At 42.8% G+C, this 24,930-nt stretch overlaps 1 protein-coding gene across 1 annotated transcript; it reads left to right on the top strand.

The window, feature by feature from the left end:
- The first annotated feature begins 716 nt into the window (after positions 1-716).
- LOC112105946 (alpha-taxilin-like) lies at positions 717-24,896 on the top strand. The gene is made up of 6 exons (XM_024198961.1): positions 717-854; positions 2,196-2,310; positions 17,683-17,867; positions 19,821-19,975; positions 21,939-22,101; positions 24,687-24,896. The coding sequence occupies exons 1-6, from the start codon at positions 822-824 to the stop codon at positions 24,894-24,896; spliced, it is 861 nt and encodes a 286-aa protein (XP_024054729.1). The 5' UTR covers positions 717-821.
- Positions 24,897-24,930: the final 34 nt, after the last annotated feature.

The raw sequence follows: 24,930 nt of genomic DNA, 5'->3' as shown, positions 1-24,930 counted from the left end.
ATCCAACCCCCCCTGCTCCCTGTCCCCTGACTGCCCCGCCCCCTGACAGCCCCCCTGGGACTCCCACTCCCTATCCAACCGTCCTCTGCTCCTCGTCCCCTGACCACCCCTTCCCGGGACCCTCCCACCTCTAATTGCCCCCCAGGATCCCACCCCCTTATCCAACCCCCCCAGCTCCCTGTCCCCTGACTGCCCTCCTGACCCCTATCCACATCCCTGCCTCCTGACAGCCCCCCCGGGACTCCCACTCCCAACCCTCCCTGTTCCCCATCCCCTGACCACCCCCCCCAAACCTCCGCCCCATCCAACCTCCCCCTCCTCCCTGACTGTCCCCCAGGACCCCCGCTCCCTTACCCAACCCCCCCACTCCCCGCCCCCTTACCAGCAGCAGGAGCTCGCAGCCGTGACACCCGGCCAGAGCCAGCTGCGCTCCCCATGCTGCCCAGCGGAGCGGGGCGTGGCTGTGGGGGAGGGGCCAGGGACTAAGCTTCCCGGCCAGGAGCTCAGGGGCCGGGCAGGACGGTCCTGCGGGCCGGATGTGGCCCGCGGGCCATAGTTTGCCCACGTCTGAGTTAAGGTGTGTGTGAAAAATTTCTCCGCCGTAGACTATTTGAAAATGTTCCTAACTGTTTTTCTTTTCTCATCATAATTCTAATATGTGCTGGACCTGCTGAGGAAAAGTGCCTTTTTGTGTATTGAGGATGCAGGTTTGTCGTGCAATTATAAAGATATATAATGAAGGCATCAGTAATTACTTCATAAAGCTGCACTGAGACCTCTCAAAGCAAATCAAAGCCAGACAAAAATCCTTCGAATGTGACATGGTAACTTCAGAGGACTGTCACATTTTCCACGTAATAATTTTAGTTAAATATTTGATAATTTTGGCAGAGTAAAATTTTAAAATGTTTCCTCTTTTAAATTTTGCTTTGTTTTTCTTGCATTTCTTAGGGTCCCTCTAACTGTTCAACTAGTTCAATAATTCCCATATATTCCAAACTTCACACCCACATGTGTTTTGATAACATCCCAGACCCAGGCATTTTTAAAATTAAACACAAACTGTTATTCCACTTATTCAGAATAAAAGCATTGAACTATGCCAAGATTAGCCAAAGGGACTGGTCAGATCTGAGAGTTGCTTCCTTTTTCTGGTGCTGCCAGCCCGACACCAGCATGTTCCTGGTCAGTAGGGAGCCATTTACACAGTCAAAGGCTTGGAGGTAGACGTTGAGGGAAGGAAGACAGAGTGAGTGGGCCTTCAATGAGAAGGGGGGTTTGCCAGCAAGTGGGGTGTTCTGTTAGAAAGAGGATCGTGTGCAGTGGTGTTGGCCTAGAGTGGCTGAATTCCATGTTTCTGTGCCAAGGTGTTGGCACATCATTAAGGAGCTAAGGCAACAGTGCCATCCAGAGCCTTGATGTGCTGATGCCTCATCACAAAGGCACTGGACTTCTCCCTTCCTGAATCAGGCCCTCACAACTCTGGCTCTGATAAAGACCACGTCCCTTATGGTCTCTCATTTTAATCCGTCCCTTAGCAGGAGAGTTACAGTCTAAATCGTCCACTCTGAGAAGCCTTCATTGCCTTGCTCATGCTTGATATAGTGCATGGAAAAAGATTATTTTCTTTTTAAAGAAATTTTAATTTTAAGCCATGGTGAATGACAGAGTTTTTAAAATGGAAGGAAAAACACATACTGTTTGGTTGTTTACATTGTAAGCAATTGGCTGTTTCTCCAGTATTTTTTAAACTGATCTCTTAAAATGTTATGTTTAAAAATGGTGTTTTTAAAAAAAAAACTGATGAAACTGGTAAATGGACATCTATGTTTAATGTTAAGGCTTATTATTCATTTAAATGGTTAAAACTGCTTAAATTTGAAACAATATTATTGCAAGTACTATAGCAAATGAGACCACCATTTTACATTCATAATTCAGAATTTTAACATGTCTGAACTTAACTGCATTCAGTGTGAGTATAATAGACATTTGAAGCAGGTGGTGTGGAATGCTGACACTGTAAATATGCAATTTGTATCTGAATGCATCTATCTGTGTTTAGTTTCTTTTTAAAATTTTATTGGTTTGAATTGAGATGCAGCCGACCAGAATAAATGAGCATTTGACACTTGTGGAAATATTTAGTAATAATTAAATAAACTTTCACCACAAAAATATTTATTTTTTTACAGGAATTACAGTCCCAAGCTGATGGCCTCCATTTGGAACTCAAGCGAAAGGAAGCCAGTTTAAATATGCTGAAAACAGACAGAGAACGAATTAATAACCAGATCAATGTTGCAGCTGGTAATTGTTTTTCAGCAATCAAATGTCAACATCTGAATATGTGTAGTCTCTTTTTTTTTCTTAATACTTTGAGTGGCATAAACTGCAGAGTTTCAGGTTCCAGAAAAGCAGCCGAAGTTCTGTGGCTGTGGCACTAGTGTGGACAACGGGTGCGTCCTTTTCTTTGATGTCAGGTAGAAATGGATCAATCGAGAGTTGGTGCCAATCCCTTGCTCTTTACAGGCACTCTCTATCCTGGTTGTCCAGTTCCTTTCTGCCTCTCAGTGAATAATTAGAGAGAGAAGATGTGTGAGGTAATATCTTTTATTGGACCAACTTCTGTTGGTGAGAGAGACAAGCCTTTGAGCTACACAAAGCCCTTCTTCACGTCTGGAAAAGGTACTCAGAGTGTCACAGCTAAATATAAGATTGATTAGATGGTTTAGCATAAGTAGTTAGCCATATTCTGAGGGTAAAGGTGAAGTGGCCTTTTAACACACCTGTAGTCATAGGACAAATAGTGGTCTCAGTGGGTGTGACCGGGGTCCCAGTGGGGGTCAGCTGAGGTCACTCAATTAGGGTGAACTGCAAAGAATGGGGCAGACAAATCCCAAAGCTGGTGGATGTGTCAATACTTAGATTTACCAAGCCAGAACTAAACAGCTTCTGTTATACCTTACTGGTTACCCAGAAACCAACAACACAGTTCCCTTAAAGTAACTCAGCCTCAGGTCTCCATCCAGGTACCCAAGTCAAATATTATGAAGATTTCTGAAAATCTTATTTCATCATATAAAAGAAAAGGTTCTACTAATCCCAAAAGATAGGAGATATTACCTCCCAGATTAATGAATATTCCAGATCTTACCCAAATACACGCTACAGCCAATTCTTATTAACTAAACTAAAATTTATTAAAAAAGAAAAGAGAGAGAGTATGGTTAAAAGATCAATATACATACAAACATGAGTTCAATTCTTAAGGTTTAGATACATAACAGAGATGGTGAACTTTGTAATTGCAAAGAGTTCTTTTACAATTTAGTCCATAGGTTATAGTCCAATGTTCAATATCATATTCAGGGAGTACCAGCATAAGTGGGATCTCAATCTGGCGATTCAAATTTCCCCTGATGAAGCTTGAGCAGATCTGAGGTACAAAGGGCTGGGACCCTAGGATCTTTTTACAATTTCAGGCCTTCTTTGACAAGTTGGAGACCCTTGGGGAACAATAGGCCCTCATTTCCTAAGCATCGTCATTATTTATTCACACAGATTAACATAAGGCAATTTATCCATTAGAATCAAAGAATATCAGGGTTGGAAGGGACCTCAGGAGGTCATCTAGTCCAACCCTCTGCTCTCAAAGTAGGACCTATTCCCCAACTAAATCATCCCAGCCAGGGCTTTGTCAAGCCTGACCTTAAAAACCTCTAAGGAAGGAGATACCACCACCTCCCTAGGTAACCCATTCCAGTGCTTCACTACCCTCCTAGTGAAAAAGTTTCCTAATATCCAACCTAAACCTCCCCCACTGCAATTTGAGACTATTACTCCTTGTTCTATCATCTGGTACCACTGAGAACAGTCTAGATCCATCTTCTTTGGAATCCCCTTTCAGGTAGTTGAAAGCAGCTATCAAATCCCCCCTCATTCTTCTCTTCTGGAGACTAAATAATCCCAGTTCCCTCAGCCTCTCCTCATAAGTCATGTGCTACAGCCCCCTAATCATTTTTGTTGCCATCCGCTGGACTCTTTCCAATTTTTCCACATCTTTCTTGTAGTGTGGGGCCCAAAACTGGACACAGATGAGGCCTCACCAATGCTGAATAGAGGGGAATGATCATGTCCCTCAATCTGCTAGAAGTGCTCCTATTTATACAGCCCAAAATGCCGTTAGCCTTCTTGGTAACGAGGGCACACTGTTGACTCATATCCAGCTTCTCGCCCAGTGTAACCCCTAGGTCCTTTTCTGCAGAACTGCTGACTAGCCACTTGGTCACTAGTCTGTAGCAGTGCATGGGATTCTTCCTTCCTAAGTGCAGGACTCTGCACTTGTCCTTATTGAACCTCATCAGATTTCTTTTGGTCCAATCCTCTAATTTGTCTAGGTCCCTCTGTGTCCTATCCCTACCCTCCAGCGTATCTACCACTCCTCCCAGTTTAGTGTCATCTGCAAACTTGCTGAGGGTGCAATCCACGCCATCTTCCAGATCATTAATGAAGATATTGAACAAAACCAGCCCCAGGACTGACCCTTGGGGCACTCCGCTTGATACCGGCTGCCAACTAGACATGAAGCCATTGATCACTACCCATTGAGCCCAACGATCTAGACAGCTTTCTATCCACCTTATAGTCCATCCAGCCCATACTTCTTTAACTTGCTAGCAAGAATACTGTGGGAGACCATATCAAAAGCTTTGCTAAAGTCAAGGAATAACACGTCCACTGTTTTCCCCTCATCAACAGAGCCAGTTATCTCATCGTAGAAGGTTAGGTTAGTCAGGCGTGACTTGCTCGTGATGAATCCATGCTGACTGTTCCTGATCGCTTTCCTCTCCTCGAAGTGCTTCAAAATTGTTTCCTTGAGGACCTGCTCCATGATTTTTCCAGGGACTGAGGTGAGGCTGACTGGCCTGTACTTCCCCGGATCCTCCTTCTTCCCTTTTTTAAATGGGCATTACATTTGCCTTTTTCCAGTCATCCGGGACCTCGCCTGATCGCCATGAGTTTTCAAAGATAATGGCCAATGGCTCTGCAATCACATCCGCCAACTCCTTTAGTACCCTCGGATGCAGCGCATCCGGCCCCATGGACTTGTGCTAGCCCACTTCTTTCTCCATAGAGGGTTAGTCCCCTCCTCCCCATACTGTGCTGCCCAGTGCAGTAGTCTGGGAGCTGACCTTGTTCGTGAAGACAGAGGTGAAAAAAGCATTGAGTACATTAGCTTTTTCCACATCCTCTGTCACTAGGTTGCCTCCCCCATTCAGTAATGGGCCCACACTTTCCCTGACCTTCTTCTTGTTGCTAACCTACCTGTAGAAACCCTTCTTGTTATTCTTAACATCCCTTGCTAGCTGCAACTCCAAGTGTGATTTGGCCTTCCTGATTTCACTCCTGCATGCCTGAGTAATATTTTTATACTCCTCCCTGGTCATTTGTCCAAGCTTCCACTTCTTGTAAGCTTCTTTTTTGTGTTTAAGATCAGCAAGGATTTCACTGTTAAGCCAAGCTGGTCACCTGCCATATTTACTATTCTTTCTACACATCAGGTTGTTTTTTTCCTGCAACCTCAATAAGGATTCTTTAAAATACAGCCAGCTCTCCTGGACTCCTTTCCCCCTCATGTTATTCTCCTAGGGGATTCTGCCCATTAGTTCCCTGAGGGAGTCAAAGTCTGCTTTTCTGAAATCCAGGGTCCGTATTCTGCTGCTCCCCTTTCTTCCTATCTCATGGTCACTGCCTCCCAGGTTCCCATCCACTTTTGCTTCCCCTACTAATTCTTCCCTGTTTGTGAGCAACATGTCGAGAAGAACTCTGCCCCTAGTTGGTTCCTCCAGCACTTGCACCAGGAAATTGTTCCCTACACTTTCCAAAAACTTCCTGGATTGTCTGTGCACTGCTGTATTGCTCTCCCAGCAGATATCAGGGTGATTGAAGTCCCCCATGAGAACCAGGGCCTGTGATCTAGTAACTTCTGTTAGTTGCCTGAAGAAAACCTCATCTACCTCATTCCCCTGGTCTGGTGGTCTATAGCAGATTCCCATCATGACACCACCCTTGTTGCTCACACTTCTAAACTTAATCCAGAGACTTTCAGGTTTTTCTACAGTTTCATACAGGAGCTCTGAGCAGTCATACTGCTCTCTTACATACAATGCAACTTCCCCACCTTTTCTGCCCTGCCTGTCCTTCCTGAACAGTTTATATCCATCCATGACAGTACTCCAGTCATGTGAATTATCCCACCAAGTCTCTGTTATTCCAATCACATCATAATTCCTTGACTGTGCCAGGACTTCCAGTTCTCTCTGCTTGTTTCCCAGGCTTCTTGCATTTGTGTATAGGCACTTAAGATAACTCATCAATCGTCTCTCTTTCTCAGTATGAGACAGGAGTCCTTGTGCTCTCCTGCTCGTGCTTCCTCCTGGTATCCCACTTTCCCACTTACCTCAGGGTTTTGGTCTCCTTCCCCTGGTGAACCTAGTTTAAAGCCCTCCTCACTAGGTTAGCCAGCCTGCTTGCGAAGATGCTCCTCCCTCTCTTCATTAGGTGGAGCCCATCTCTGCCTAGCACTCCTTCTTCTTGGAACACCATCCCATGGTCAAAGAATCCAAAGCCTTCTCTCTGACACCACCTGCGTAGCCATTCGTTGACTTCCACGATTCGACGGTCTCTACCCGGGCCTTTTCCTTCCACGGGGAGGATGGATGAGGGCACCACTTGCACCTCAAACTCCTTTATCCATCTTCCCAGAGCCATGTAGTCTGCAGTGATCCGCTCAAGGTCATTCTTGGCAGAATTATTAGTGCCCACATGAAGAAGCAGGAAGGGGTAGCGATCCGAGGGCTTGATGGGTCTCGGCAGTCTCTCCGTCACATTGTGAATGATAGACTGCTTGCCAGTTTATATCCATCCATGACAGTACTCCAGTAGACTGGCAAGCAGTCTATCATCAGTACTTAGCTACATGAATTAACATAAGGCAACTGCCTGTTTTTCCACCATTCACAGATGATTTGCTTTGCATTTCAAAGAGATGAATACAGTGATACCCCATGCTTACAATTCATTGAAATGCTAGGATGTTCTTTTGATCTCTGAATTATCAGAATACAGCATAGACAGGGACTGTTGATTACATTGTTGACCACTACCCATATATATGTAAATACACAAAAACACAAACATTATCTCCCCACAAGACTTTAAGGGTTGAATTTCAGTCATTTATTTTGCAGGATGTTTAACCCTTTCTGGCCATGCGCCACAGTGGGTTACAGATTGTTGTAATAAGCCATAAATCCAGTGGCTTTATTAAGACCATGATTTTCTCAGGCTCCACTTCTCTGGGAGAAAGTTACTCTCTACTTCACTAGAAACTTCAGGGTTTATGGCTTTCCTGACCAGAAGATACAGCTGTCAACTCCTTCTCCTAAAAGGTTAATGGACCACACATATCAGCTCCTCTATCCAGGCCTGGCACCTCCAGTAGTCTTTCCCACTCAGCCCAGTCAATGGACCTAAAGAAGAGCTCTATATAGCTCGAAAGCTTGTCTCTCTCACCAAAAGAAGTTGGTCCAATAAAAAAATATTACCTCACCTACCTTGTCTTTCAAATATCCTGGGATCAACACAGCTACAAAAACACTCTCATTGAATAAGCTGGCAAATGCTTCATACTGAGAAATGATCTTTAGATCATAGTCTCAAAGAACCATAGAAGACAGCACAGGCAGAACAAAGTGAACCATAGAAGGCAGCACAGGCAGAATAGGGTACTGAGGGAGTTGGCTGATGTTATTGCAGAGCCATTGGCCATTTTCTTTTAAAACTCGTGGTGATCAGGGGAGGTCCCGGATGATTGGAAAAAGGGAAATATAGTGCCCATCTTTAAAAAAAGGAAGAAGGAGAACCCAGGGAACTACAGGCTGGTCAGTCTCACCTCAGTCCCTGGAAAAATCATGGAGCAGGTCCTCAAGGAATCCATTTTGAAGCACTTCGAGGAGAGGAAGGCAATAAGGAACAGTCTACATGGATTCACCAAGGGCAAGTCATGCCTGACCAACCTGACTGCCTTCTATGATGAGATAACTGGCTCTGTGGATATGGGGAAAGCGGTGGATGTGATATACCTTGACTTTAGCAAAGCTTTTGATACGGTCTCCCACAGTATTCTTGCCAGCAAGTTAAAAAAGTATGGATTGGATGAATGGACTGTAAGGTGGATAGAAAGCTGTCTAGATCGTTGGGCTCAATGGGTAGTGATCAATGGCTTCATGTCTAGTTGGCAGCCGGTATCAAGCGGAGTGCCCCAAGGGTCGGTCCTGGGGCTGGTTTTGTTCAATATCTTCATTAATGATCTGGAGGATGCCGTGGATTGCACCCTCAGCAAGTTCGCGGATGACACTAGGCTGGGGGAAGAGGTAGATATGCTGGAGGGTAGGGATAGGGTCCAGAGTGACCTAGACAAAGTGGAGGATTGGGCTAAAAGAAATCTGATGAGGTTCAACAAGGACAAGTGCAGAGTCCTGCACTTAGGAAGGAAGAATCCCATGCGCTGCTACAGGCTGGGGACCGACTGGCTAGGCAGCAGTTTTGCAGAAAAGGACCTGGGGATTACAGTGGATGAGAAGCTGGATATGAGTCAACAGTGTGCCCTTGTTGCCAAGAAGGCTAACGGCATATTGGGCTGCATTAGTAGGAGCATTGCCAGCAGATTGAGGGAACTGATTATTCCCCTCTATTCAGCAGTGGTGAGGCCATATCTGGCGTATTGTGTCCAGTTTTGAGCTCCCCCCCCCCCCAACACACACCAGAAAAGATGTGGACAAATTGGAGAGAGTCCAGCGGAGGGCAATGAAAATTATTAGAGGGCTGGGGCACATGAGACTGAGGGAATTGGGCTTATTTAGTCTGCAGAAGAGAAGAGTGAGGGGGGGATTTGATAGCAGCTTTCAACTACCTGAAGGGGGATTCCAAGAGGATGGAGCTGGACTGTTCTCAGCGGCAGTTGACAGAATAAGGAGCAAAGGTCTCAAGTTGCAGTGGGGGAGGTCTAGGTTGGATATTAGGAAAAACTATTTCACTAGGAGGTAGTGAAGCACTGGAATGAGTTATCTAGGGAGGTGGTGGAATCTCCATCCTTAGAGCTTTTTAAGGCCTGGCTTGACAAAGCCCTGGCTGGTCCTGCTTTGAGCAGGGGGTTGGACTAGATGACCTCCTGAGGTTTCTTCCAACCCTAATCTTCTATGATTGTATGAAAGTGCAAATAACCCCCCTGACTAAAGCAGTTCTGTCTGCTCCTCTGTCAGAGGGCTGGTACACCTGAAATGTCCAGCCAATCAATGACTTTGTGGTTTCCCTGTGCAGCCATCCGCCAGGATTGGGTGACCTCGCTGCCCTTCAAAGCTCCCTCACTAAATCCAGATATGGGCAGGAGGCTCAGGACAGTGAAAAGGCAGAAATGGTAGGAGATTCTCTCTGATTCTTACTACAAACTACTCCCCCCCCCCATCCCTCCTGAGGGAGAAGCAGAAATTCAGTTCACAGGGCAAGACTTAGGGCCTTTGAGACATACGTCTTTGACCCCTTCCTGGTTCATCTGGGGATGGACTTTTTTTGTGTGTATATATATATATATATATAGGGTATATAAACCCCATTACAATTACATATAAAGTACAATATAGTAACTGTCAGCACTGCTCAAAACTAGACTTAAGACTAGGCTTTCTCATCTGTGGAACCTAGGTCTCTTTCTCCCTGAATAAGCCGCTCCTCTGGGTTTCCCTTTCCAACAGAAGTTGCCATAGGGGATCAGATCATTGGTCAACCTAGTCCAGTATCCTGTCTCCAACAGTGGCCGGGACCAGTTACTTCAGAGGAAAGTGCAAGAAGCCCTGCAGTAAGCAGTTATGGAATAACCTGCCCACAGGGAAAATCAACCCCAAGAATTAGAGGATTGGCTTATATCCTAAAGGATGAGGGTTTATGTCCCTACCAAAATTCTTGTTTGCTTATTTTTTTTAATACACCTTTACCCCGATATAACGCGGTCCTCGGGAGCCAAAAAATCTGACCGCCTTATAGGTGAGACCACATTATATCGGGTTCGGTCCGGTACGCCGTGCCGGACTGGACCGGCTTCCCCGGCGGTGATTTAAAGGGCCCGGTGCGCCAGCCGCTGTGGGGAGCCCTGGTCCCTTTAAATCACCACCAGAGCTCCGGCAGCAGGGCTCGGGCGGGGATTTAAAGGGCCCAGGGCTCCCCGCAGCGGCTGGAGCCTCTGGCCCTTTAAATCACCTCCCGAGCCCGGCTGCCGGAGCCCCGGCGGGGATTTAAAGGGCCCGGGGCGCCACATGAATTCGGATATAACGCGGTAAAGCAGCGGGGCTCGGGGGGCGCTTTAAAGGGCCCAGGGCTCCCCGCTGCTTTACCGCGTTATATCCAAATTTGTGTTATATCGGGTCGCGTTCTATCGGGGTAGAGGTGTATTTACTATTGCAACTAGAATAGAATCCTGCTAAACTCTTGCCCTTGGGATATCCTGTGGCAATGAATTCAAAAAGCTAATTACACATTATATGAAAAGCGTTTCATTTTATCAGTTTAATATTTTCTTCTTTTGACTGTTATGATCCCTGGATTTCCCCCCCCCGCCCCCAACCCCTGCCCCCAGCCTGACTTCTAAAGGCAGTTCCTCCCTCTCCTTTGCCCTGGAAGGAGAGCCCCTGTCCTCATTTGGTACTAGTAGTCATCCCCATCATCCACACTGGGGACCGAAACCACAGTAGAATGAGCATTTTTACCTACCAATTGGCAAGCCAATGTAGACACCTGTCTAGGAAGTCCCTCAGGCTAACGCAATTGGTCTGGTTTGAAAGGGATGATGTCAGAATTATTACATAAGAAAGAGTGTTTCTTGTAAGATGTGGATTTATATTTTCCCTCTAGGATAAAATATAAATCTACGTCTATCTTGGTTAAGTGTATTGTATTCCAGTGTGAAAAATGCACAGTACTTGCCATATACTAAATAATTAAAGGTATGATTGCTTAACTTATAGTACTCCATGGAAATATATTATTTATCTTCTAACTGAATCCTGTTAATTCTTCAACCATTTTTAGCCGTGTTCATCTGACTACACTAGGTTGACATTAGGTTACACTAATTCTTAAGTCTAGTTTTGAGCAATGCTGAGTGTTACTGTATTGTACTTTGTATGTAATCGTGATGGTAATAGATACCCCAAATATATGTACAAAAAAGGCCATACTTAGCTGAACCGGGAAGGGGTCAAATCCATTGACTGGGCTGAGCAGGAGGCGCGGGGCCCCGTTAAGGGAAATCGGCCGAATCGGCTTAAAGCCGGCCCTGCTGATAGGGGAACCTCTCTAGTATAATTCACTGTCTTTAGTTAGGTCTCTTAGCCATAAAAGAAATTTTGAGACCTTAAATGCCACCTGCAACAGTCCCAAACACTGGGAGGAAGGAACAGGCAGGGCTGTTGTTTGTTTTTTGGTTTATGTTTTCAACCCTGGCTGCTTAAAGGAATGATGATTCCAAATGCAAAGAGATAAGCAGTGGCCCTAGGCCCGTGGTGTTAATTCTTAATGGTAATGTGATTAATTAGATGTCTGTGAAGGATTTTAGACATGAAAAGGTAGTATATAAGTATGAAGGTTACTGGGTTTGCACATGAACATTTGTAAATATTGCAGAAGCCATACAGATTAATGTCACTTTTCTGTGCATGATCACTAGAGTATAATTTTAATTTTCTATACTATATATATGAAGTATTTAGATGGGTTCTGTATCTCAAGTGTTCCAAGAATATTGTTGTTGAACAATTTTTTTCATGTAATAATCAAGAGGGCAATCAAATTAAACATTCACAGATACAGTATGCAATTTAGTGAATATGGATATGTTTTGCACAACAGATGTGAATACTGCAGTTTTAATGCATTCTTAGTTGCATCCAACTCTAGTCATGTGAAAAAGGAAGAAAGATGATCATAGAGATGTAAAGAAAAAAAGTGGGTTGGTGAAATTGAAGCAAGTTTAATCTATAAATATCTGTTATAGTGAACTATAACTCTATGTTTTTTCCATGGAACCACGGAGGTTCACATGCAGCTTAAACAGCATTGCAAAATGTGATTTTTTTTTAAAAAGGCTTTTTAAAAATATATTTGGCACCATCAAGTGGTAAAATTGTGTATTGCCACTTCAGATCAACAGCTCATTGTGATAAGCAGAGAAAAAGCCAGATCAAACCTCATAGTTAGGGCCCTACCAAATTCACGGCTATGAAAAACATGTCACAGACCGTGAAATCTGGTATCCCCCTGTGAAATCTGGTCTTCTGTGTGCTTTTACCCTATACAGTACTATACAGATTTCATAGGGGAGACCGGCGTTTCTCAAATGGAGAGTCCTGACCTAAAAGGAAGTTGCAGGGGGGTCGCAAGGTTATTTTAGGGGGGTTACGGTATTGCCACTGGGCAGCTGGAGAGCAGCAGCTGTTGGCCAGGTGCCCAGCTGTGCAGGCAGCAGTGTAGAAGGAAGGGTGGCAATACCATACAATGCCATCCTTACTTCTTGCACTGCTGCCGGCAGCAGCTCTGTCTTCAGAGTTGGATTCCCGGCCAGGAGCTACCACTCTCCAACTGCCCAGCTCTGAAGGCAGGGCCACCGCCAGCAGCAGCGCAGAAGTAAGGGTAGCAGTAACACAACCACCCCTACAATAACCTTGTGACCCCCCCCCAACTCCTTTTTGGATCAGAACCCCTACAGTTACAACACTGTGGAATTTCAGATTTAAATAGCTGAAATCATGAAATTTACTATTTTTTTAATACTATGACCATGAAATTAACCAAAATGGGCCATGAATTTGGTAGGGCCCTACTCATACCGGTAGTAATATGCAACATAACTATAGATGCATGGAGGGCTTTTTGTTTTGTTTTGTTCAGCTGTATTTTCTGGGCTTTCTTATTAAATCAAACAGAAAAATTGCCTGTTGTAAAATGTACCGTATATACTCTTTCATTAGCCTGTTCATTTATAACCCGACCCCCCAAGATGGTTAGGTAAAAATGGCAAAAACTGTATGACCCTTTCATAAGCTGACCCTATATTTCGGGGTTGGAAAACTTTGGCTCCCGGCCCGTCAGGGTAAGCCGCTGGCGGGTTGGGATGTTTTGTTTACCTGGAGCGTTCACAGGCACAGAGCCCCTCAGCTCCCAGTGGCCACGGTTTGCCGTTCCCAGCCAATGGGAGCTGCGGGAAGTGGCCCCATAATTCTCCTCATAATTCTCTACCCCTAAGACTCAGTTCACTCTGCTGAATCATCTCATACACACCCCTCAGAAGGAAGACAGAGGGTACTAAAAGAGGCACCTTGATTTGTGAAGACTTTAGGTATCCCCTTTTCTTAAGGGGATACCTAAACCTAATTTCCCCCATACTAATTTCCCCCTACTGTTATTCACACCTTCTTGTCAACTGTTTGAAATGGGCCACTCTCATTACCACTACAAAAGTTATTTTTCCTCCCTTGGTATCTTACTGTTAATTGAATTGTCTCGTTAGACTGACCTCACACTTGGTAAGGCAACTCCCATCTTTTCCTGTATTTATACCTGTTACTGTATTTTCCACTCCATGCATCTGATGAAATGGGTTCTAGCCCACGAAGGTTATGCCCAAATACATTTGTTACTCTCTAAGGTGCCGCAAGGACTCCTCGTTGTTTTTGCCTTTTCTTAAGGTCCACTAGCCAAATTCCAGATCTGTTTTACTTCTGGTAGCTGGCCATTTTGGCCTTTTATCTGCACTGGACACACTGTACAAGTTCAAACAAGTTAAGCAATCACATAAAGTACTGATATTAAATTCTAAGTCCTATTTCTATTTAATCTAACTGTGCTGTTCTTGATGCTGTGAGGAAAGTGAAAAATTCACCATGTGTTTGACAGTTTGGCTCAAATGGAAACCCCAAAACAGATGATCAGTAAAAAACACAGTATCCTAACAGAGAGCAGGGTGGAGAAGCTAAAATTGGAATAAGAGTTTCCAAAAATGGTAAAATGGTTGGCCAGGGTTTAAATTAATGAGAAGGGAGAGGAGGAAGCTGATCAGCTCCCATCTCCCTCTGGCTGTTAATGGGAAGCACAGAGCTCATGAGGCAGGAGTGTCTACACCTGTGTTCCTCCAGTAGGCACCCCCACCACCTTTTTTTTCACAGAGTTGGCCCCCCATCCTGCAGCTTCAATCGAGTTTTCAACCTGTGGATGATATTCTATCTCTCCGTAGGCCATGGGCTGTTCTAGCTGTTGCAGCCTTGAGAATGAAGCAGAACCTGTGGCCTTATCACTTGAGGATCCTGTGACCCTACGCCCACCTGTTCTCTGGTCCCAGTTAGATTCTGAAGACCTTAGCTACATGCTGTAATTGAGCCAGATTTTTCAAATTATTCATAATGTGTTTGAATTGCAATAGTGCCCTGAATGTGGTAGGCACTATAGACACACTTAAGATGCATTGTCCCTGCCTCAAAGAGCTTATGTTCTAAAAAGACAAAATAAATATATTGAAAGGTGGGAGAAAGGGAAACATTATACATTTTTCCTATTGTTTTATTTTATTAAACTTATAACCAATTCCCAAGTGCCCCTGGTCATTATTAGTTTGTAATTCTTATACATGTTGTTACATGCATTTAATATCCCCCAAGTTCCCCTCTTCTCTTTGAACAAGAAAACAGATAAAAGAATCATATATAGGACTGGAAGGGTCCTCTACAGGTCATCTAGTCCAGTCCCCTGCACTGAGGCAGAACTAAGTATTAACTAGACCATCACTGAGAGCTGTTTGTCTAATCTTTTCTTAAAAACCGCCAATGACAGAGATTTCACAACTTTCATAGGTAACATGTTCCAGTGCTCAACTACCTGTACAGTTAGGAAGTTTTTCCTAATGTCTAACCTAAATTTCCTTTGCTACAATTTAAGGCCATTACATCTTGTCCTGTCCTCATTTGATAAGGACTGGAGAACAATTTATCACCCTTCTCTTTATATCTACCTTTTACGTACTTGAAGACTGTTATGTCCCCTCCCCCAGCCTTCTCTTCTCCAGACTAAACAAACCCAATTTTTTCAATCTTTCCTCATAAGTCATATTTTCTAGACCTTTAATCATTTTTGTTGCTCTCCTTTGGACTTTCCCGAATTTGTCCACATCTTTCCCAAAATGTGGTGCCCTGAACTGGATACAGTACTCCAGTTGAGGCCTTGCCGGTGCTGAGTAAAATAGAAGAATTACTTCTTGGGTCTTGCTTACAACACTCTTGCTAATACATCCTAGAATGATGTTTGCTTTTTTTTTTTGTTTGTTTTTTTGTTGACTCATGTTTAGTTTGTGATCCACTATAACCCACAGATCCTTTTCTGCAGTACTACTTCCTAGGCAATCATTTCCCATTTTATATTTGTTTGATTATTTCTTCCTATGACTAGTACTTTGCATTTGTCCTTATTGAAATTCATCCTGTTTATTTCAGACCATTTCTCCAGTTTAAGATTGTTTTGAATTCTAATCCCTTCCAAAGCACTTGCAACCCCTCTCAGCTTGGTATAGTCAGCAGACGTTATAAGTGTACACTCTATGCCATTATCCAAATTATTTATGAAGATATTGAATAGAACTGGACCCAGGACAGATCCCAGTGGGACTGCACTCAATACGCCCTTCCACTTTGACTATGAACCATTGATAACTATTCTCTGAGTGCATTTTTGCAACCAGTTGTAGACCCACCTTATACTAGGTTTGTCTATGCTATATTTCCCTAGTTAGCTAATAAGAGGTCACGTGAGACAGTATCTTACTAAAGTATCTTACTAAAGTCAAGATACAGCACATGTACTGCCTCCCTCTCCCCCCATGCACAAGGCTTGTTACCCTTTCAAAGAAGGATATTAGATTGGTTTGACATGATTTGTTCTTGACAAATCCATGTTGACTGTTACTTATTATCTTCTAGGTGCTTACAAATTGATTATTTGCTCCATTATCTTTCTGGGTACCAAAGTTAAGATTACTTATCTATAATGCCCTGGGTTGTCCTTATTCCCCTTTTTATAGATAGGTACTATATTTGCCCTTGTCCAGTCCTCTCGTATCTCTCCTTTCCTCCCCAAGTTCTCTATGCTAATCTTCATGTCAGATCTCATTTGGTCTCTCTGTAGCTTGTAACAATTTTTTGTTGTTGTTCACAAACAGATTTAATGGAAGTCAGAATAATATAATTTGCCTTTTGTTTGTGATTTTTTTTGCACAGCAAAGAGGGAGATTTCTGTGCCCTGAGACCTTCTTGCAGCCATTTTAACAAAAATCATATCCAATATTGACATTGTGGCTTTATTGGAAAACCCACAAATTTTACATTCTTGCCTCTTAATGTCTTTTCTATCAAACTCTGATGGATCTTTGATCTGTCTGGCCTGATGAAAGAATTCAATATATGTATATATCAGTCTAAAATCTTTATTGTTTAGTTTATTTAGAAAGGAACATCACAAAAGTAATTCATTATAGTAACTCAGACTTGAAGACAGATGCTGCTAACAAATGAAAAAGACTGGGTATTTTTCACTGCTTCTCCCTCTCATGTGACACTTCAAAACAGGGCCGGCTCCAGGCACCAGCCGAGCAAGCTGGTGCTTGGGGCAGCAGATTGAACGAGGTGGCACTCCAATCCTAGGGCGGCACGGACGCCTTTTATTTTTTGTTCCACTCCGGCCGCCCTGTAGGGGGCAGCGGCGTGGAGGACAGGAGCACCCTGCAGCAAGCCCGGCAGGGCAGTCCTCGTCCTTCCCTCCCCGCCGACCAGAGCGGAGCCCTCCCGGCAGGTGGCAGGTGGCGCGGCGGGAGGGGCCGCGTGGCAGCGCCCCGCTGTAGCCCTGGCTGCCCCCCTTCTCTCTCTCTCCTGCCCGCTCCCTCTCCCTCCCCCCCACTAGCCGGTCCCCCTGCACCCACGCTCCGGCGCACAGATCACTGGGGGTTTTTTTTGGTTTTTTTTTGCTTTGCTGCGCTGGCCACCCCGTGTTTTTTTTTTTTTTTTTTTTTGGCCGGGGCTGCCTCAAAAATATACAGTATCTTCATCTTGTAAAGTGGGAACATGACGTAATCTGTATTGTTGGCAATGCTAAGCTTTTCCCTGTTGGTCACAGGAATAGTGTTTGAAAGTGGATGACTGAGGGTGAAGGCAGACTGCAAAAGAGACAATTATGAGGAGCCTGGGAAAGTGGAAATATAATAGAGAGTATGTTGCTGAACATATAAAGCTATTTTATTTGTGAGATTTTTTAAAAATACCTTTTTGTTACTCCTCATTTCCAATTCCTCATTTAGAGGAGAGTAATAAATGCAGTAATCCTGCATCATTTCAGTTAGCACCAATCTGGATACATGTAGCAGTTATGTGTTAACTTGATTAAAGAAATAATTGACCCACACTGGGTAAAATAATATGTAGTTAACCTGCAAATATTTGTAATTTGAGCAATGTTAGGTTGACATTTTTATTTGTAAGCAATCTATGCTGAAAAAAACTTGAAACCATTAAAATCACTCTTTCCTTTCTTTAGAACTTCATTCTAGAGAGAAGCAGGCTTTAGTAGAGGAGATCATACAACTGAAAAGAAGGAAGGAACAGACAGACAGACAGGCCTCTGAAAAGGAAATGGCGCTATTGCGTGCCAGACAGGAATTAGAACAGCAACAAACCAATCTGAGTAATTGTGAACAGAAAATCCTTGTGATACAGTCAAAGGTACACTGCCTGGTATCATTGTTTTATTACATCAGTCAGCATCATTTATGAGATTTGATTTCTTGTGTGTTATGTCAAGGGAGCGGTTTTTAATAGGAATCAGTTATATATTTATTACTATTAACATATCAGATGGAATTCAGTTGGTCAGAAAAACATTTTTATTATTGTCCATTTGCAATTTAGATTCTCATTGTTAAATCTACAGCTATTATAATAAAATCTTTTCATAATACACTGAAAAATCATGCAATGAGCTTTGTGTGGAATCTATTAACTATGACTAGGGGTCTGATCCTGCATTGTAGTGAGTGTCCTCAAACTCCACTGACATTTTTCTGAAAATGGTACAGAGGCTATGAACAAGGGAGTCTAGATGAGCCTCACGGGAACTGATTTGTACCACCTTGCACATCACCTGTGAATCCAGCCATCCCCCCCTGCCCTAGAAATGAATTCACACCCAGCACATACTTCTTATTTCATTAGCAGTCATCCCACAATCAGCAGAGAGTCCAGCTTACCACACCTTGCCCCCTCAACATTTCCAGTACAACGTGTTTTATGCGGCTTTTCCAAGTAGATTTATACCACAATGTTCATAGTATTCCCTGTACTTAGTATTCAAAGGGATACTGTGAATATCACAGTAACATGAATTACTTGTAGAGGTAATGGTGACTGCTATATGGTTCAAATGAGTGGATTGAGTTTTAGACCTTGATCCTGCAATGACCTTTGCATCCACCTGGGGCCTTAAAGGCCTAATCCTGCACCACTGAAAATAGGGGGAATTTTGCATTGACTTCAGCTGGCACAGGATAGAGCCTGTAGAGTGTAAATTCCTTGAGGTAGGGTCTCTGACTTCCTACATGTTTGTAAATTTCTTAGCACAATGGGGAACTAGTCTTGGTTGAAGCTTCTGGGTGCTGCCACATTCTAAATAATAATAAATGACAATATTTGGCTAGGAATATATTTCTTGAATTCAATCTGTGCATTTATATAAGGCAATACAAAAAATTTAAATATTTTAGGATACTTTTGTGATGTCAAATAAACAAGAAAAAAGCAACAAAAATGCAAAATAGTATTAGCAGAGTTTAAAAGGTACTAATGTTTTGTCTAAATTTTGTTTCTCCAGCTAGTCTGAAGTTCACTACTTGCATATTGTAAATGACTGTATAGAAAATAGGAAGAATGACCCAGCACAATTTTTTCTTCAAGAACTGCTAATAGTTTATATATAATGCCAAGGCAATTTCAAATATACTATACAATTATTATATAAACCCCAGTCCAGCAAATGTGTACACACACAAACAGTCCACTTGAGTTCAATAGGATTACTCGTGCATAAAATTGGTGGCATGTATAAGGGTTTGCAGGATGCCAGTAACCCCTTTCTTATCTTCATTCCCCCCATCTGTTTTTTCAGTATTCTGGTAAATGGATACTTCAAATAAACAGTAGTTCATTGATCAACTATTTGTATGTGTGGTGAAATTTGATGGAGACACTTACTTGAATTGAGAAAAAAAAAGTTTTTGTTGATCAGGAAATGTTAAAATAATAGACATGTAAAATATGTATTCCATCCTCTCACTGTAAATAAATTTTCTCAAGCATCCATATAATAAACCCTAACCACATACATGCAGACACCACATTCATCAGCTGGGACTGAATTTAGAACTTTCAGCACCAAAAGCACAAGCCCCTACCACTTGAGCTTTATGTACCTGGTCAAGAGTCATCATATAAATCTGGTAAAACAATAAAGGAATCAGACTACTGGACAGTTTTACAGTAGTCAAACTAAAACCAGATTATTTATTGGAACTACTTAATGAGTGATGTATGTTTTACAGTTATTTTAGAAATAAACATAAAATGAGCCCCAGTCTTCATTCTGCTCTAACTTTGTCTCCTTTTATATATGTGGACACCAAGTTGAAGCAACGGTCAGAGCAGCAGACGGCAGTAGATTTGCAGCTTTCTGAAAAGAGAAAGGAACTTATGAAAGTGCAGTTTGCTGTGCATGAAATGGAAGACAAAATATTTAAAAAAACTGCAATGCTGCAAGACCAGATCACACATGACATCAGGTATTAGCCAAAGTATTTGGCAGTTTTTCGAGGGATGGTCAGGTATTGATGATTTGGGATTTACTAACCTATTAAACTCTAGGTTACTGGTTTCTGTCTTCACTACGGATGGGGTCACTTTAAGCTGGCACCCATTTTCTGACACATTGCAGGGAGTCATGATGTACTGCTTTCAGTTCATCCCCATCTACCAAAAGATGTTACACTCTATTGGCTTTTCAGCAGAGAGACAACAGAGAAAATGGACATGTTGAAACAAAAGGTACTCTCTCATCCACAGAGGTAGTCCTTCCAGTTCAGGATTGACTAACATAAAGTGTAAGAGAGGTTGCACAGTAGCTCCACTTGTAGTGTTTTAAGGGATAAATGGTTAGTTATAGTCCCCGTAGTTAACAATTTAGCACCCTTCCGAAATTTGCTTAATTTAAAATTAGAGGTTTCCTTCTGGGGAAGAGCAGCCAATTGGAACTACTGCAGGAAGCAAGTGGAGCTTTCTCCCTCTCCCCTCAGGAGACACGATTCTCACAGGAAGGGAGGAGGGAACAAAAAGATCCCAGCAGCTCAGGGCAGCTTCAATCCATCCCCTCTCCGTTTCTGTGAGCAAAGAGACAGCTCTTCTCTGCACACCTTCCCTCCTTCCCTCTAACATCTGGCCTGGGAAGGGGCAGAGGGGCTGAAGAATTCCTGGGTCTGCCAGCTCACTCAGCCAGGAAGGGAAAGCCCTCTGCCTCTGGCTTGGGAGAGTGGGATGAAGAGCCCCAGGAATAGGAGAAGCAGAGGTGAGGCTGGGGGAATTCTTCTTGAGTTTCTCTAAAAGATAGTATTTTATTTTTCCTTCTCAGCTATGAAAAATAATGAAAAAATGAACATTAATCCTAAATAATTATTATAAAAATTAATCACTGCACCTGATTGGCTCAGTAGAGACGTGGTAAACTAAGGGTGTGAGCTGTGGGAATACGAGGGATAGGATGTAGAAACTGGGGTGTGTGAGAGCAGGGAAACATGGGAAACATAAGGGAGGGAAACTTCTGCGTGTGAGGGGAAACAGGTACAGGAGGAAGAGGGAGACTGGAGCTGTGTGTGTAGGGGAATGTGAGGTGTAGGAGGAAGGGGGAAACTAAGGGGGATGTGTGTGGGCAGGGGAAAGAGGAGTACATGTGGTAGGGGAAAACTAGGGTGTGCACTTCAGCTATTTTGTGCTGCTCTGGCAATGCAAAACAGCTGTAAACCCAGCTTAACTGACCAGTATTCTCTTGCTGCTATGCAGTGCTTGAGATGGCCAAAATCAGTCAGATCAAATCTGACCTCAAAATATAACATAAAAATGATTTAAGACTGGTAGTACATACTTTCAGATCTTTAGAAATGTCACATGGTAGCATTCTCGGGGGGATTCTTGTTAGTGTTCAGGTATGAAATTTTTAATAATTGTAACTGATTTTATCATTTTTACTTGAGTGTCCTGAGGGCTTTTAAATTGTGTAATATATTTTACTTGAGTAGCGCTAATTTCCTTGATTTCCTTGTTTTGAGAGAAAAAGAGAATATCTGTGTGTGCACAAGCATTACATTAATTCTCCATTGTTACAACAGTATGCCCTCCTACAAGCAAGATGTGCCTTGCTAGTGATTCATCCTTGTTTTTAGAATTAATTCTTAATAAACAGAGCTAGATAGATTGTATAATATAACTAACAATGTTAGGTTGCTTTTTGGCAGATTTAGGATACAAAGTTTATGGAAAGGGCTGATTTTAATGAGATAATTCAGAAAGCTGTATAAAATGTCCTAACATTAAGATTCTATTATACAAACCTTATAATTGGATCTTAATGTTAGGACATTTTATACAACTTTCTGAATAATGTCATATATATCTTTTAAAAATATGGCTTGTCATTTTCAGATGGAACAATTTTAACAATAAATATTATTTTCTCTGTGCATTTTTTCTGATCAGAAGTGAGATAAGTTTTCTTCATCAGCAATTGAGAGAGAAAGATCTACTGGCAGAGCAGGATCGTTTCTTAAGAAGCAAAATGATGGATGATTATGCATCCCTGACCACAGAGAATGCTGTGCTGCGTTCCCAGCTCTTGGAACTTAACAAGCAACTGAACATAGTAAGAATGGGATAGGGAATGACCAATTGGTCTTACATATAAAAAACAAACAAACAAAACCCCACTAAAAAACAGTTAGTGCAATGAAGACAGCATAGATTAACATGATGTTCCTTTTCCACTGCCTTACATTAAAACATCTAAGATTCTATATTTTTACACTTCAGTAATGTTCAGACTATACTCGGTTCACTTTTCTTAGTAAAATAAACAGTTGAGACTACAAAGGAAATCTGATCCAAATTAGGAACATCTTTAAATTTCTGAAGGCACATGATAAAAGTAGGCAATTAAATTCTCTTTTTTCCTCCCTCTCTAGAGTGGTAAACTGCTAGTGGTTTTTAAATATGAACACATCAGCATGCAATTCAAACTGAGAAATTAGCATTTTTATTTAAATATGCATGTTCTTATTAAATCAGCAGTTTCCTGAAGCTTGCACTTGCTATTTCTATCTGTAATGCTTTGGCCTAATTTTCACCTGAGCTGTTGCTTGAAGACTTCCCTCTGCCTTTAAATTCCATTTGATGGCAGTGACAAATTACCTGCCGCGTCCGCAGGTTCGTCCGATTGCGGCTCCCACTGGCTGTGGTTCACCGTTCCAGGCCAATGGGGGCTGCGGGAAGCAGCAGCCAGCACATTCCTTGGCCTGCGCTGCTTCCCACAGCCCCCATTGGCCTAGAGCGGCAAACCGTGGCCAGTGGGAGCCGCGATCGGCCGAACCTGTGGACGCGGCAGGTAAACAAACTGGCCCAGCCCGCCAGGGTGCTTACCCTGGCGGTCTGCGTACCAAAGGTTGCCGATCCCTGGGCTACTGCTTGGTTCCAACACCTAGAAAGCTCCTGTTCAAGAGGTAGAAGAGGTTCTATTACACAGTAGAAAGTCCTCAATATGACGTAACTTACCTGCAGTAATGCTCCAGGTTACAGATTTGGTGCATGTCCCAATAAATCTCCCCAACATCTGTGAATCTTCCACATTATTTTTTGACCCTAAAAAAGTCGGGTCTATCTCTAAGCTCTCTTAGGGTCAGCCTAGAGGCTATAACAGCTTTCCACCAACCTGTAGAAGGGTACTCTGTGCTGTCACACCCAATCACTAAGAGATTCCTCAAGGGTATAGTAACCTCTTCCCTCAACCTTAATTGCCAGGATCACCTTGGAGCCTTTTTGTAAAATCAGCATTACCTTAGCTACCTTCCAGTCATCTGGTAGAGGCTGATTTAAGTGATGGGTTACATACCACAGTTAGTAGTTTTGCAGTTTCATATTGGAGTTCCTTCAGAACTCTTGGGTGAATACCATCTAGTCCTTGTGACTTATTACTGTTTAATTTATCCATTTGTTCCAAAGCCACTTCTGTTGACACCTAAATCTTCAGACAGTTCCTCAGATTTGTTACCTAAAAAAATGGTTCAGGTGTGTAAAGGAATGCAAAGAATTCATTTAGTTTCTCCCCTCAACATCCTTGTCTTCCTTGAGTGGTCCTTTAGCACCTTCATCGTCCAGTGGCTCCACTGATTGTTTGGCAGGCTTCCTGCTTCTGATGTATTTAAAAAAAATTGCTGTTGGTTTTTAAGATTTTTGCTAGTTAGTCTTCAAAATCTTTTTTTCTAAAATGTATGTAAGTGTAATATTTAAAAAGTTATGTATCTATATTGAAAATTATGTTCTTAAGGTAAGCCAGGCCACCAGGAGGTGACATGCCTTGGACAGGTTCTGTCAGGCAAGGAGTAATAGAAATTTTTCTTTCTGTGTATTGTCCGCTTCACAATGAAAGCCTACTTGTATTGAGCCTGATGCTAATGAAGAGACTGTGAAATCATGAGAGAAAATCTGTGTGGAAAAAAAGAATCAACAAAGGGGTATCCTGATTATGAGTAAAGACTTTTGGGGAATAACTGGGGCTTACTGAGGTACACCCTGGATTCTTCACCGAGGAATGAACTGTCAGTGTCTTCTGTCTTATGAAAGGAGGGTTATAGCCAACCTGGCTGGAAAACGCTGAGATGACTTTGTGTGAGCTAAACTTCATTAGACAGAAAAATATCTTGTTAATTAATCCTAGTCTGTAGAATGTGAGGTATGATTTTTTTTACAAGTAACCAGTTGTTTCCAATACTTTTACTTGTGACCTTCTCAAATCTATTTTTTGTTAAATACTCATATTTGTTTTCACTAAAAACATATCTAAGTGCTGTGTGTTAAGAGGAGATGTAACTAGTGTAGCTGGTGGTTCTGTTCCTTTTGGGAACAGCAAATCTCTGAATTCTGTGCGTGTCTATTGGACTAGGGGCTGGACAGTCCAGGGAGATGCTCAGAGGGCTCCGGTTTTGGAGAGTGCCTGTCACTAACCTGCAGAGGTTATAGCAGAGCCTGCATAGGCTAAGAAGGGAGTGCTTGCATTACCTGTGGCCAGTGGAGTCAGGGAGCTGATGCATGGCAGGCACAGGCAAGGCTTCCTCATGCTAAGAACAGGTGGTAGTGAATTCCTTCATAACCCTGGGGGCTCCTGGGAAGCATCACAACAATCTTACTTCGTTTTAATATATTTTGATCCAGTTGTGCTTTAATGATGTATTTCAGGAGAGAGCCCTCAGGGAAGAGAGTTATGCATCTCAGTCTTCCAGCTTTACTCAACTTCTCAAAGTGAAAGACCAAGAAGAGCATCTGAAACATGAGATCGAGATGCACCAAGAGCTCTTGCAGCAGGAAAAGAAAAACTTGCAAGAACTTATGGAAAAGGTTGTCTGTGACTACACCGACTTTCTAAATGCATCTTCATTGTTCACCTAAAGATAAGGAATCATATTCTTTTCTATTAGATTCA

The sequence above is a fragment of the Terrapene carolina genome, unplaced genomic scaffold (assembly GCF_002925995.2).
Source record: "Terrapene carolina triunguis isolate 2854851 unplaced genomic scaffold, T_m_triunguis-2.0 Scaffold85, whole genome shotgun sequence".
Lineage (NCBI taxonomy): Eukaryota > Metazoa > Chordata > Testudines > Emydidae > Terrapene > Terrapene triunguis.
This window is presented reverse-complemented; position numbering and strand designations above follow the sequence as displayed.